The sequence below is a fragment of the Lynx rufus genome, unplaced genomic scaffold (genome assembly GCF_022079265.1).
Source record: "Lynx rufus isolate CCGP_SWC_20201006 ecotype Redwood Valley unplaced genomic scaffold, mLynRuf1.p SCAF_28, whole genome shotgun sequence".
Taxonomy (NCBI): domain Eukaryota; kingdom Metazoa; phylum Chordata; class Mammalia; order Carnivora; family Felidae; genus Lynx; species Lynx rufus.
The window spans coordinates 6,199,519-6,212,651 of NW_025814843.1; the positions used below are offsets into that span (position 1 = coordinate 6,199,519).

Consider the following 13,133-nt stretch of genomic DNA (forward strand, 5'->3'; position numbering starts at 1 on the left):
GGGCTGAGAATGTGTATTTTTTTAATTAATTACTTTTTACTTTTATTTTTTTAAGTTATTTATTTTGAGGTGGGGGAGGGGCAGAGAGAGAAGGAAAGAGAGACAGAATCCCAAGCAGGCTCCCAACTGCCAGCACTGAGTCCAATGGGGGCTCGAACTCACCAGCTGTGAGATCATGAGTCAAGTCAAGAGTCTGATGCTTAACCAACTAACCCACCCTCAGGCGCCCCTGCATTTTTTTTTTTTAATGTTTATTTATTTCTGAGACAGAGAGAGACAGAGCATGAGTAGGGGAGGGGCAGAAAGAGAGGGAGACACGGAATCAGAAGCAGGCTCCAGGCTCTGAGCTGTCAGCACAGAGCCCGACGCGGGGCTCGAACTCACAAACTGCGAGATCATGACCTGAGCCGAAGCCGGCCACTTAACCAACTGAGCCACCCAGGCACCCCGAGAATGTGCATTTTTAACGGGTTCCCAGGGGATGCTGATATCACTGGTCCCTGGGCCAGTTTTTGAGATCCATGGTTCTACATGAACACTTTTGTCCTAATTTTAGTAACTGGCTGGATATACTGAGACAGAGAGTATGTACGGAGAAAAGAACATAGATTCAAATCCTGACCTTGCCTCTTACCAGCTCAGTGATCACTCCGTGCCTTGGTTCCCTTTCTATAAAATGGAGAGAATCATACCTTATGTGGTTTTGTGAGGCTTAAAATGGCTGAAAATTTGTAAAGTGCTTGGAAAAGTGTCTCGCAAATGGTAACTGTGGTGTAAGCGTTTGCTATTATTATTATGTGGCTTCACATCTAATTATTTCATCCTTGCATTTTTTATAATGTTCACAAATTATAAACTACAGATACCTAAAAATACAGGAACTAAATTAATGACGGTGCCTACAAATGATGGAATGTCTAAATCCCTGAAGACTGATGCTATATGTATTTGCTGACATACAATAATGAATAACTGTTTATGGTATATTATTAAGTGAAAAATAGTATGAATTGCTGGATGAGAGAGAGAGAGACAGACAGACAGACAGACAGACAGACAGAGTGTGAGTGGGCTAGGGGCAGAAAGAGAGGGAGACACAGAATCTGAAGCAGGCTCCAGGCTCTGAGCTGTCAGCACAGAGCCCGATACAGGGCTTGAACCCACAAACGGTGTGATCATGACCTGAGCTGAAGTTGGACGCTTAGCCAACTGAGACACCGAGGTGCCTTTATGTGTGTGTGCGTGTGTGTGTGTTTAAACTATGCTTGCAGATGAAAATATATGGCTAACGATAGCCCAAAATGTTAACAGTGGTTCTCCTTATCTCCAGCCCCTAAATATTTCACATAAGATATTACTTTTGTAATTAAAACAGGAAACATTAAATATCTAAATGTTAATGCCATAAAACAGCTAGAAGACTATACAGGGAAGGGAAATACTTCTCTGATATTTTGTAGGGAAAGATCTTTTGAGCCTGAAAGCCAAGAAAGTGATCATAAAAATACTGACAGCAAAAATCAAAAACTCCAGGGCGCCTGGGTGGCTCGGTCAGTTGAGCGCCCCACTCTTGATTTCAGCTCATGAACCCAGGGTTGTGGGATCGAGCTCCGTGTTGGGCTCTGCGTTGAGTGTGGAGTCTGCTTAAGATTCTTTCTCTCTCTCTCTCTGCCCCTCTCCTCTGCTCATGCTTTCAAATTAAAACAAACAAACAAAAACTCCTATAAGTCAAAAACACCAAAAAGAAAATGCAAACGCAGATAGCAATCTCAGACAAAAAAAATTGCAGGGCAAATAATAAAATGTCAGTAAAGCTCAATGCACCAAATGTGCTTAATAACCCCCCCCAAATAAACCAACACCCCAAAATGGGTCATGGACATACTCCAATGCTTCACAAACAAAAGATACATTTTTAAAAAATGTAATGTTTATTTATTTTTGATGGAGAAAGAGAGAGAGAAAGAAAGAGAGAGAAAAAATGAGTGGGGGAGGAGCAGAGAGAGAGGGAGACACAGAATCCGAAGCAGGCTCCAGGCTCCGAGCTGTCGGCACAGAGCCCGACGCGGGGCTCGAACTCATGAACTGCAAGATCATGACCTGAGCCGAAATCAGGAGTCTGATGCTTAACTGACTGAGCCACCCAGGCACCCCTCAAATAAAAATGTTTTTAATGAAAGCTCTTAAAACACCTTGCTATTCCAAGTGTGGTCCTTGGACCAGCAGCACCAACAGCATCTGGGAACATGCTAGAAATGCAGAGGCTCAGCTCCCCTCCCCATAACCTACTGAATCAGGACCTGTATTTTATCCAGAGCCCCAGGTGACTCAGTGTGCACATTCATGTTTGGTAAATGCTGCCTTAGCGCACTGCTTCTGGCAGTAGATTGGTACACACGTTCGGGATGGTTCAGTGTTGGTCGGGCTGTACTTCATGGACGTGAGACACGCAAAAAACTTCCATGCTGTTTTGCCATCTTGGCTCCTCCAATTTTCTGGCACATTCAGTACAGACATCTCACAATCTGAATTCTTTGGCAAGAACTTTAATATTGATATGTTGTGGGTTTTTTTTTTTTAATGTTTATTCACCTTTGAGACAGAGAGACACAGAGAGAGAGGGAGACACAGAATGTGAAGCAGGCTCCAGGCTCAGAGCTGCCTGCACAGAGCCCGAGGTGGGGCTCGAACTCACAGACCGCGAGATCATGACCCGAGCTGAAGTGGGACGCTCCACTGACTGAGCCACCCAGCCGCCCCAAGAAATATTCATGTGTTTTGGTTCACGAATTCCACTCCCAGGTATTTAGCCTGGGGAGATAATCAGATAAATTAATAAATGGATGTGCAAATTACATTTTTAATAGAAAAAATTTGGAAGCAAGTTAAGTGTCCAACAGAGGAATATTAACTAGGTGGTAGAATGATGTGCTGCTATCAAAAATAAAAATGAGGGGCGCCTGGGTGGCTCAAGTCGGTTGAGCGTCCGACTTCAGCTCAGGTCATGATCTCGCGGTTCGTGGGTTCGAGCCCTGCGTCGGGCTCTGTGCTGACAGCTCGGAACCTGGAGCCTGCTTCGGATTCTGTGTCTCCCTCTCTCTCTGTTCCTCCCCCGCTCGCACTCTGTCTCTCTGCCTCTCGAAAGTAAATAAGGATTAAAAAAATTAAATCAAAATTAAAATGTTAGTTGAATATTGAAAGTTATGAAAAAGGCTCATGGTACGTTACACAAAAAAGCATGCCAGAAATTCATGCTTTTACAGAATTACTTGACAACAGTAACTTTGCAAACAAAACATGTGCATCTGCCTTTGAAGTCTATAAGGAAATATGATCTGCAATGCTGTGAATCGATGATCTTTTTGGGAGGGGAGAGAGAGGGCACAAGGGAGTGAGGGGGAAAGAGACAGGGAGGAGGAAGAGGGAGGGAGGAAGGGACAGGGAGAGAGAGAGAAAAGCAGAGCTCACTGGAAGCAGGGCTTGAGCTCACCCAAAGTGGGGCTCGAACTCACCAACTATGAGATCATGACCTGAACCAAAGCCACCCAGGCGCCCCTCAATTATCTTTTAAAATGCTCTTTACTTTTCCATACCTTGTCACGCTTCAATAGTAAATATATTACCACCTTACAATCATTTAAAAGTTATTTTAAAAGCATCGCCACAACTCACACTACCACAGGCAAAAAATATACCTTCTCCTCTTCCTCTCTCTGGTATGGTTTTATCATTTTCTTTTAGATTTGCTGGTTTGAAAGAGTGCGAAATGGCAACCCATTATTGTTTTAACTTTGAGTTCCTTAAAATTAACGAGTTCTACATTTATTTTTAGGCTCTGTTCTGGCACTGAATATTTTAGACTACATCATTAAATAATGCAGCTCATATTCTGAAATAACAGGAACACTTGTTGGGTTCAGTTTACTTTATGTTTCAGAATATTAGGCTGGGTGGGCTTGGTTGGGACAAAGGTTTGTATACACCTCTTTCCTACATTCACAGGTCTTTTATTCCCTGATAACTCTTTCAACCACGTTGTATGGAAAATTTCGAACATCCACAAAAGTTGACAAAATTTTAAATTATAATGAGCCGCATGTACCCATCAACCAGCTTCAACAGTGATCAATTCATGTTCAGTGTGGGTTCAGTTAATCCCCAAACCATTTCCACATTTCCTGAATTATGTTGAAGCAAATCATATAATTGAATCTGTAAATATTTTGATATCTTTCTCTAAAAAATAAGTACATTACAAAAAACACACAGATAAAAGACCATTATGAGAACTAAAACGCACGGACAATTATTTCTTAAAATCTTTCATATTTTCCCAGTTTTTAAGTTTCCCATTTCTCTCTCTCTCCCTGTCTGTCTCCCATGCTCTCTGGCTCTCCAGTTTGTTAGAAACAAGATGCAAAAAAAAATGCACATACTGTGATGTTACCATGTATAACTCTTTTTTGAAGGTATAATTATTTTGAGAGAGAGAGAGAGAGCGAGCACAGGAAGGGCAGAGGAAGAGAGAAAATCCCAAGCAGGCTCCACACCGTCAGCACAGAGCCCGAGCGCGGCTCGATCCCACGAACCATGAGATCATGACCTGAGCCAAAACCAAGAGTCAGACACTTAACTGACTGAGCCACACAGGCGCCCCCATGTATAACTTTTTAATGAGAAGTCAAACTCTTTTCTCAATGCTTTTCCCCTTTTATTCCTATTCTGCAAAATGTGAATATTTTGGGAGAACATCCACCTTCGTTACCTTATCTTTCTGATTGCCTGTTTCAAGGGTCACCTTTATTAGTTCCTCTTACTTCTTCCTTTTCCAAGATATGATTACATCACCTGCTTCCTTTATTCCTCTTCTCCTTCCTTCCCTCCCACTCTTTCCATTTGCTCTCCCTTTCAGTCAGTCCTGTATTTCGAACTGACCCGCTATGCAAACAATTCCAAATTTTTTTTAATGTTTATTTATTTTTGAGAGAGAGAGAGAGCGAGCGAGACAGAGAGAGAGAGCATGAGCAGGGGAGGGGCAGAGAGAGAGGGAGACACAGAATCCGAAGCAGCCTCCAGGCTCTGAGCTGTTAGCACAGAGCCCGACACAGGGCTCGAACTCACGAACCATGGGATCATGACCCGAGCTGAAGTCAGATGCTTAACTGACTGAGCCTCGCAGGTGCCCCCCGCTTGTGTTAATGTTTAGATTCCAAAACTTCTGTGCCTAGCCCGACAGCACAGTTGAGCTGAACTACGGCAGTGTGTTTCTAACTGCGTGGAAACTGGCTAGACATTTCCCCTCGCTTGTCCCGGTGGTACCCGTGACTCAGTTTCCCCAAACTGAATGCACTTGCCAACATCCCTTCAGATCAGATCCCCATTCTGCCCTCCCAATTTCTGCCCCCAGTGTCACACTCCCAGGTGGCACCTCTCCCCACACACCCAGTCGTCAAGTCCAATTAAGGTTTCTCTGTCTGTCCCTCCCCTCATCTCAAATGACAATAGCAAAACCTCTGAAATTGCTCAGTTAAAAACAGAACCACCCTATGATCCAGTAATCGCACTACTGAGTACTTATTCAAAAAACACAAAAACACCAGTTCAAAGGGATATATGCGCCCCTATGTTTATAGCAGCATTATTCACAATAGACAAATTATGGAAGCGGCCCAAGTGTCCAACGATAGGTGAATGGATAAAGAAGAGGTGGTGTGTATATATACAGTGGAATATTATTCAGCTGTAAAAAAGAATGAAACTGTGCCGTTTGCAATGACGTGGATGGAGCCAGAGAGTACTATGCTAAGTGAAGTAAGTCCATCAGAGAAAGACAAATACCATTTGATTTCACTCATATGTGGCATTAGAAAGAAACAAACAAAAGCAAAGGCAAAAAAAGAGAGAGACAGAGAGAGAGATACAAACGAAGACACAGATTCTTAACTATAGAGAACACACTGATGGTTCCCAGCGGGGAGGAGGGGTGGGGGAAACGGGTGATGGGGATTTAGGAGTGCGCCTGTCGTGATGAGCACTGGGTGATGTACAGAACTGCTGAGTCACTATATTGTACACCCGCAACTAATACTGACGCTGTGTGTTAACTATACTGGCATTTAAAATAAAATAACACTTGGGGCGCCTGGGTGGCGCAGTCGGTTAAGCGTCCGACTTCAGCCAGGTCACGATCTCGCGGTCCGTGAGTTCGAGCCCCGCGTCAGGCTCTGGGCTGATGGCTCAGAGCCTGGAGCCTGTTTCCGATTCTGTGTCTCCCTCTCTCTCTGCCCCTCCCCCGTTCATGCTCTGTCTCTCTCTGTCCCAAAAATAAATAAAAAACATTGAAAAAAAAATTAAAAAAAATAAAATAAAATAAAATAACACTAAAAAGACAAAAACGTCACTCGCTTACGGTCAGCCCCCCAGTTTTATCATCTACAAGCTGGTTAACTTGCACAGCATTCAGCCTGTGGGCTCTGGAAGCACAAGGCAAAGCCGTCAAATGACCACATGGAACTAAGATGGCTTCCACAGGCGAGGGAGAAAATTCACAAAGATAAAAGATTTGCACGTCCACCTATGTTCTGATGGAACGCGTGTATCTCTCCCACTATTCTCACCTGTGCTATCAGGTTCGGTATTGGGTTTATTAACGATATCTTTCTCTTATACAGAAAACCACCGTATAGCACTCACGACACGTAAATATCAACACTATCTAGGAGGAGGAGTGATGCATTATTCATTCAGCTTCTCTGAGGTCCCGATTTGTATGTTCACATTTAAAACGTATCTTGCACGGTGGAAAGTGGAAGCAAATCTATATAGGATGGTCGACTGATAGTTTACGCCAAAAAAAAAAAATGGTAGCTGCCACGGTCATCATTTCCTCGTACCCGTGCTAATTACTATAACTCTAACCAGCCAATCGTTCTGAGCACATGCACATGGAGGAAGCCATCTCTGGGGGACTCTGCCAGATGGCACATCACATCTGGACTGTGCTTTGTCTGGGGCCAAGCCAACTCCAGATCTACCTGACCCAAGCTCCCATCCTAAGGTAAATTATTTTTTTATTAAAAAATTTTTTTAAACGTTTATTCATTTTTGAGAGACAGAGAGAACAGAGTGTGAGCTGGGGAGGGGCAGAGAGAGAGGGAACCAGAATCCGGAGCAGACTCCAGGCTCTGAGCTGTCAGCACAGAGCCCGATGCGGGGCTCGAATTCACCGACCGCGAGATCATGACCTGAGCCGAAGTCGGACGCTCAACCGACGGAGCCACCCAGGCGCCCCTAAGGTAGACCACTTTTAAGAAAAATCATTTTTATTGTGGTTAAAGATGTACAGCATACATTTTTACCATTTAATCACCTTTAAGTATGAAGTTCAGTTGGGGTCGGTACACTCATGCTGTTGTGCAAATATCACCACTATCCATCTCCAGAACTTTTTCCTCATCGCAAACAGAACCTATGTATCTGTTAGACACCAACTCCGCATACTCCTCTCCCCAGCCCCTGGTAGGCACCATTGGACTTTCTGTCGCTATGAATTTGTCTTCTCCAGGCACCTGCTATAAAGCAGACTCATAGAAAAGTTGTCCCTTTGTGCCTGGCTTACCGCATTGAGTATATTGTTTTCTAGGTGACAGGACCTACTTTTACCTCCATGGATTTATGATGTGGGGAGTGAAGGGTGGGTGACCCACTGCTTGGCGGGGGGGGGGGCATTGTCACAAGCTTGGCATCCTCCTCCAGGTTTATGGACGCAAAATTAAAACAATCTCAGTGAAACCTAAGCATTTTTTATTCCAAGTGGAAGAGACAGAGGAGCGATTGCTATCAAGTGACTGGTGTTGGCCCTTGGCAGCCATAGAATTAATTTTCTTTCATTCGAAATAATCCCAACCCTACCTTTCCCCCAGAGCAGATAATGACCAAAGGCTGAGAATGGGGATGAGGGAGACAAACAGGGACTGAGAAAGACTGGTATGGTGAAGGCCCTGGGGACCTATAGGAATCTGATGTTTTGGGGAAAACTGATAAGGTCCTTGGGGGAGGGTAGAGAGTAACACAGGGGCAGAAATCAGGCGAACAGGTGTAACCACAGAAAATGGAGTGAGGCACTGGGGGGAGAAGGTGTGCTCACACATTACAGGAATCAAAGGCACTTCAACTTTAGTTCTTTTGCTAACACCGGATGGCTGAATATATATGAACATGCCCGTTCTGAGCACTGCTCTGAAACACGCCAGGTTCAACTCAAAGCCCAAGGTCATTTGATCCTCTGTGACCTCCGTGAGGTCTGTGATCCGGAGCAAATGGCTTTCTCTCTCACACACACAGCACTTAACGAGTTGCTGTGACATTTCAGGGCAGAGGTTCCCAGATTTGGGGATTTCACAGAACCGTACATTGTTTTCAATTATGCAGTGGACATAGGGTTACCAACATTTCACCTTGTCAACTAAGACTAATATTCTTATTTAACAACACCCCTGCTTAATACAAAGAAACAAAACTCTACTAGAAACACCTACCTTCCATACACTACTGTCACTGCTCCTTAACAGAAAGGATCTTCAGCATTGAAAACATCGGGAGGAAATAAATACTTGGAATAAAGGTGTGTTGAACACACTTAGATTTATGAAAAGCCCTTTACGTGATTCTTACTTTTTTCGTTTCACCAGAGGCTGTAAAAGTTCATCATGGAATTGACCACTGGCTTAGAGCATTCTGGAAGCTCACGTCAATCTTACAGTTCCTCTCCGTGCGAAGCTCTAAGAGCATTCTGGAAGGTCACATCAGTCTTACAGCTATTCTCTGTGCTAAGCTCTATCATGTATATAGGATTCCACTGGGTTCTCACAATAACTCATTTGTGCAAGTAAGCAATCTAAGATGTAGAGAAATTAGGAAAGTAGCCCGAGGTTGCACGGGTCATTGTCTCACGCTTCATGAGTTGAGCCCTGCGTCGGGCTCTGTCCTGACAGCGTGGAGCCTGCTTGGGATTCTCTCTCTCCCTCTCTCTCTCTGCCCCTCTTCCACTCATACTCTCTGTCTCTCTTTCAAAATACATAAATACATTTTAAAAATAAAATAAAATTCTGTCACTTAAGTCTCCCCCATACATTCTCCCTTTCACTAGTTTACTCAAGAAATCAGTTGGTAAAAATGGTGTTAAAAATCTACTGATGTATTTGTTGGGGTGCCTGGCTGGCTCAGTCGGTGAAACATGAGACTCTTGATCTCGGGGTTGTGAGTTTGAACCCCATGTTTGGTGCAGAGATTAATAATAAAAGCTTAAAAAAATCTGTTGTATTTGTTGAGAGAGAGAGAAAGAAAAAGAGAGAAAAAGAAAGAGAGAAAAAGAGAAAGAGAGAGAAAAGAAAAGAAAAGAAAAGAAAAGAAAAAAGAAAAGAAAAGAAAAGAAAAAAGAAAAGAAAAAAATCACACCAAATCCTCTACCTTCAGATCATCTAGGTTTGATGGGAGGGGGCCTGGTTTGAGAGAAGAGACACCAGTTTGTCCAGAAAAGCTGTTTTTGACAGGAGACAAAGGGGTATTGCTCAGTGGTGCTGAAGTGGAGTTTGGATTTCTGACCATCTGTTCGTTTGGTTCCCTGAAAAGCAAACAACAAAAAAGGGCCCTTAAAACATGGCCAGATACACATATGGGGGTGTGATACTGTGATGTACAATAAGAAATTACATATTTGGCTCTCTACCCTCTTTCTGGCACAGAGCTCCTAAAATCCTTAGAATTTCTAAGTGAGAAGAGCCCCAAAGGTGCCACTTGTTATGTTAAGGAGGCGACTTTGTGAAAGCCCCTGGGTCACCGAAGGGTGGGGGCCGATTGCCTGAGAACCAACCCTACGATTTGTGGTTGGAATTTTAGTCCCACCCCCTGAACTCTGAGGAGACAAGATGGGGGCTCAAGGTCAAGCCATTCACCAATGGCCAATGATTTAATCAATCATGCCTGTAATGAAGACTCTATAAAACCTAAAAGAATGGCGTTCAGAGAGCATCCACGTTGGCAAACACGTGGAGAACGAGGGGGAGTGGAGGGGGCAGGAAGTTCCTCACCCTTTCCCACATCCCTTGCCTTGGGCATCTCTTCATTCTGGCTGCTTCTGAGTTCTATCCTTTTACAATAAGCCAATGATCTAGTAAATAAGGTGTTTCTCTGATTTCTGTGAGCCACTCCAGCAAATTAATCGAACCCAAGGAGGAAGTCATGGAAGCCTCTGAGCTATAGCCGGGTCAACCAGAAGCCCAGGTCACAACTTCTAGACTTGCAATTGGTATCTGAAGCGGGGTGAGGAGGCTGGGAAGTCTTGTAGAACTGAGCCCTTAACCTGTGGGATCTGATGCCATGTTTAGGTAGACAGTGCCAGAATTGAGTGGAACGGTCAGAGCTTGGCGATGTGGGGAAAGCCTCCCCAGCACATTGGAACTGGGTGGCCGGAACCCTGATTGGGCAACTTGCATTGAGATCAGGTCACAAGCTAATTGCCGGCAAGGATCGGGCAACTACTAAGTCGGCAGAAGAGGCTGGGTGAGGAAGACAAGAGTACAGGCTCCATGACACGTGGCAAGTGAGCTCCAGCTGAGTTCTGGGGAGACAGGAGGGAGTGGTAGAGACTTTGGCCGAGGGGAGAGGACGTGTCCACCTATGGTTGAGCAGGTGCACTGTCCCGTGGGGGCACCATCATGCCTTGTAGAGCATGACTGTATTCAGCACTCAGCATCATTGCCAACCTGATCGGACGCTGAACAGAGACAGGTGAGGGAACCTATGTCCCACCTGTAGAGTTGAAAGGGATGCCCATTTAAACGGTGACCCACAGTGAGGTCACACGCCCCCATCAGGGTCCAGGAGTCAATCTTCGGGGGCTGTTACTGAGTCGCTCAGCGCTGTTGCTTCCTAAAGCGTAAGGGCTGAGTGAATTCAACCAACCGTTCTTACGGGGGCACCTGGGTGGCTCAGTCTCTTAAGCGTCGACTCTCGGTTTTGGCTCAGGTCACAATCTCGTGATCGTCAGTTTGAGCCCCATGTCGGGCTCTGCGCTGACAGCGTGGAGCCTGCTTGGGATCCTCTCTCTCTCTCTCTCTCTCTCTCTTTCCTCTCTGCCCCTCCCCTGCTCTCTCTTTCTCAAAAATAAATGGATAAGCTTAAAAAAAAAATCAATTATTAAAAAACAAAACCAAACCATTCTCGCATGGTTTCTCCTCTCTGTTTCACCATTCAGTCTGAGAGTGCTAATCCCTTCTCTTGTCCCGGTTCCCTTCACCGGGGCACTGATTTCTTTGCTTCCTCCCAGCCTTAGGTTCCTGAAGACGCGGGCACAGGTTCTCCACGGAGTCCCATTCTACACCCACCTGACGAGGACCCGGCACGATCCGGGACTCACGGGGCATCCCGGTGCCGGCCCGGCAGGTGCCTCAGACACGCACAAGCCCTCGCCAGCTGACCTCTGCCCATCGCCGCCACCCCCCGCCAGGCTCTCCCGACTTACTTGAGCTGGGCTTGGTGAATCCCAGGGTAGCTGAGCCGGTGCTGTTCCTGCTGGCTGAGGATTTGGAGCTGTAGAAACAGCTGTTGCTGCTGGAGCAGTCGGGCGTAGGCCGAGTCCATGGGCGGAGGCGACTTCTCGGCCTTCTGGTCTGGGGGGATGTACTGGTGATATTTGAGCTTCTTCACCTTGGGCTTGGGGTCCTTGGGCTTTTTGTGGCGGTTCTTACTGTCGCTCAAGGACTTGGACTGCAGAGGGGGGTGGAGAAACGGCACGTGCTTTAGGGGGTGGGGGTGGGGGTGGCTTGACGTCATGGGTAGATCACGAAGGGGGTCTGTTTGATGGGCTTTCTTGGATCCCACAAATACAACACAGCAGAGGCACCATGCACAGAGATCCTGGGGCACTAAGGTGTCTATCCAACAGAACTATTACAGATGCATCACTCTAGAAGGAGGGTCGTGAATCTTGGAAGGGGCTCCAGGAGCATTTCCTTCCCAGCGCAGAGGAAGATGTAAGTAAGCCTATGTTTTGGTGAGGAGGCTTCCCTAAGCTAAAACCAACAGGGGGTCTAAGAAAGGATACGATCTCGGGGCGCCTGGGTGGCTCAGTCAGTTAAGCGTCCGACTTTGGCTCAGGTCAGAATCTCACGTTTTGTGGTTTCGAGCCCCACGTCGGGCTCTGTGCTGACAGCTCGGAGCCTGGAGCCTGCTTCGGATTCTCGGTCCCTTCTCTCTCTGCCCCTCCCCAGCTCGTGCTCTCGTCTCTCTCTCTCTCTCTCAAAATCAAATTTAGAAAAACTTAATAAAAAAAAGAAAGGATACGATCTCATCTTGAGATGGAGTCATAAGAAAGTTCCTTCAAATGTGTACCCGAAATCAAGTTTAGTAAAGCGCTTCAGTAAATTGACTTATGAATCACATCACTTTGGGGGCTCCTGGGTGGGTCTGACTTGGCTCAGGTTATGATCTCAAGGTTCATGATTTTGAGCCCTGCGTTGGATTCTCTTTCTCCTCTCTCTCTGCCCCTCCCCTGCTGGTTTTCTCTCTCTCTCTCTCTCTCTCTCTCTCTCTCTCTCTAAGATAAATATATACACTTAATAGAAAAGTAACATCATCCTGGATGAAATTAAACCTGTCCTCAAAAATCCACAATGTGGATTTTTGCTGCTTTGGGTGAAAAAGTAAGATAGAGTCCCCTTTCCACCAATACTTTCCCCAAATAGTGATATAAGGCCAGGAAGTGACACCTTCTGGAATAATGATTCTTGACTTACCGTGAGAAGGGTTAACCACCCACGGGGACCCTTCTAGAAGCTACCCATCGCAGCACATGACTCAGACGCACCGAAATGAGTTAAAGCTACAGGCTAGGAAGCTACGACAAATTTCTGAACATGGTACAATTACTTTGCCACATCTCTGTTACTTTCCCCTGAAAGTTGGGGAAAATGTTCTTCGTTTTCCTCTCAGGGACCGATGCAAGGACGCTGAAAGATACCAGTGAAATAGTAACAGGTCTCAAAAGGACACTGTGATTATGCCTATAACCTGCAAAAGGTAGTCCGTACAGTGATCAGCTGAAAAAAAAATCTTAATTTTCAAGCCCTGACTTT

The 13,133-nt window shown here is 45.5% G+C and overlaps 1 protein-coding gene across 2 annotated transcripts in view; it reads right to left on the reverse strand.

The window, feature by feature from the left end:
• The window catches only part of MYOCD (myocardin), a 55,004-nt gene that overhangs the window by 13,362 nt on the left and 28,509 nt on the right, over nucleotides 1-13,133 (reverse strand). For both annotated transcript variants that reach the window (XM_047090137.1, XM_047090136.1), the window contains exons 6-7: nucleotides 11,522-11,766; nucleotides 9,469-9,622 (exon numbers count right to left, since the gene is read on the reverse strand). In XM_047090137.1, the coding sequence (XP_046946093.1) occupies nucleotides 9,469-9,622; nucleotides 11,522-11,766 (399 nt within the window). The remainder of the gene's footprint in view (nucleotides 1-9,468; nucleotides 9,623-11,521; nucleotides 11,767-13,133) is intronic.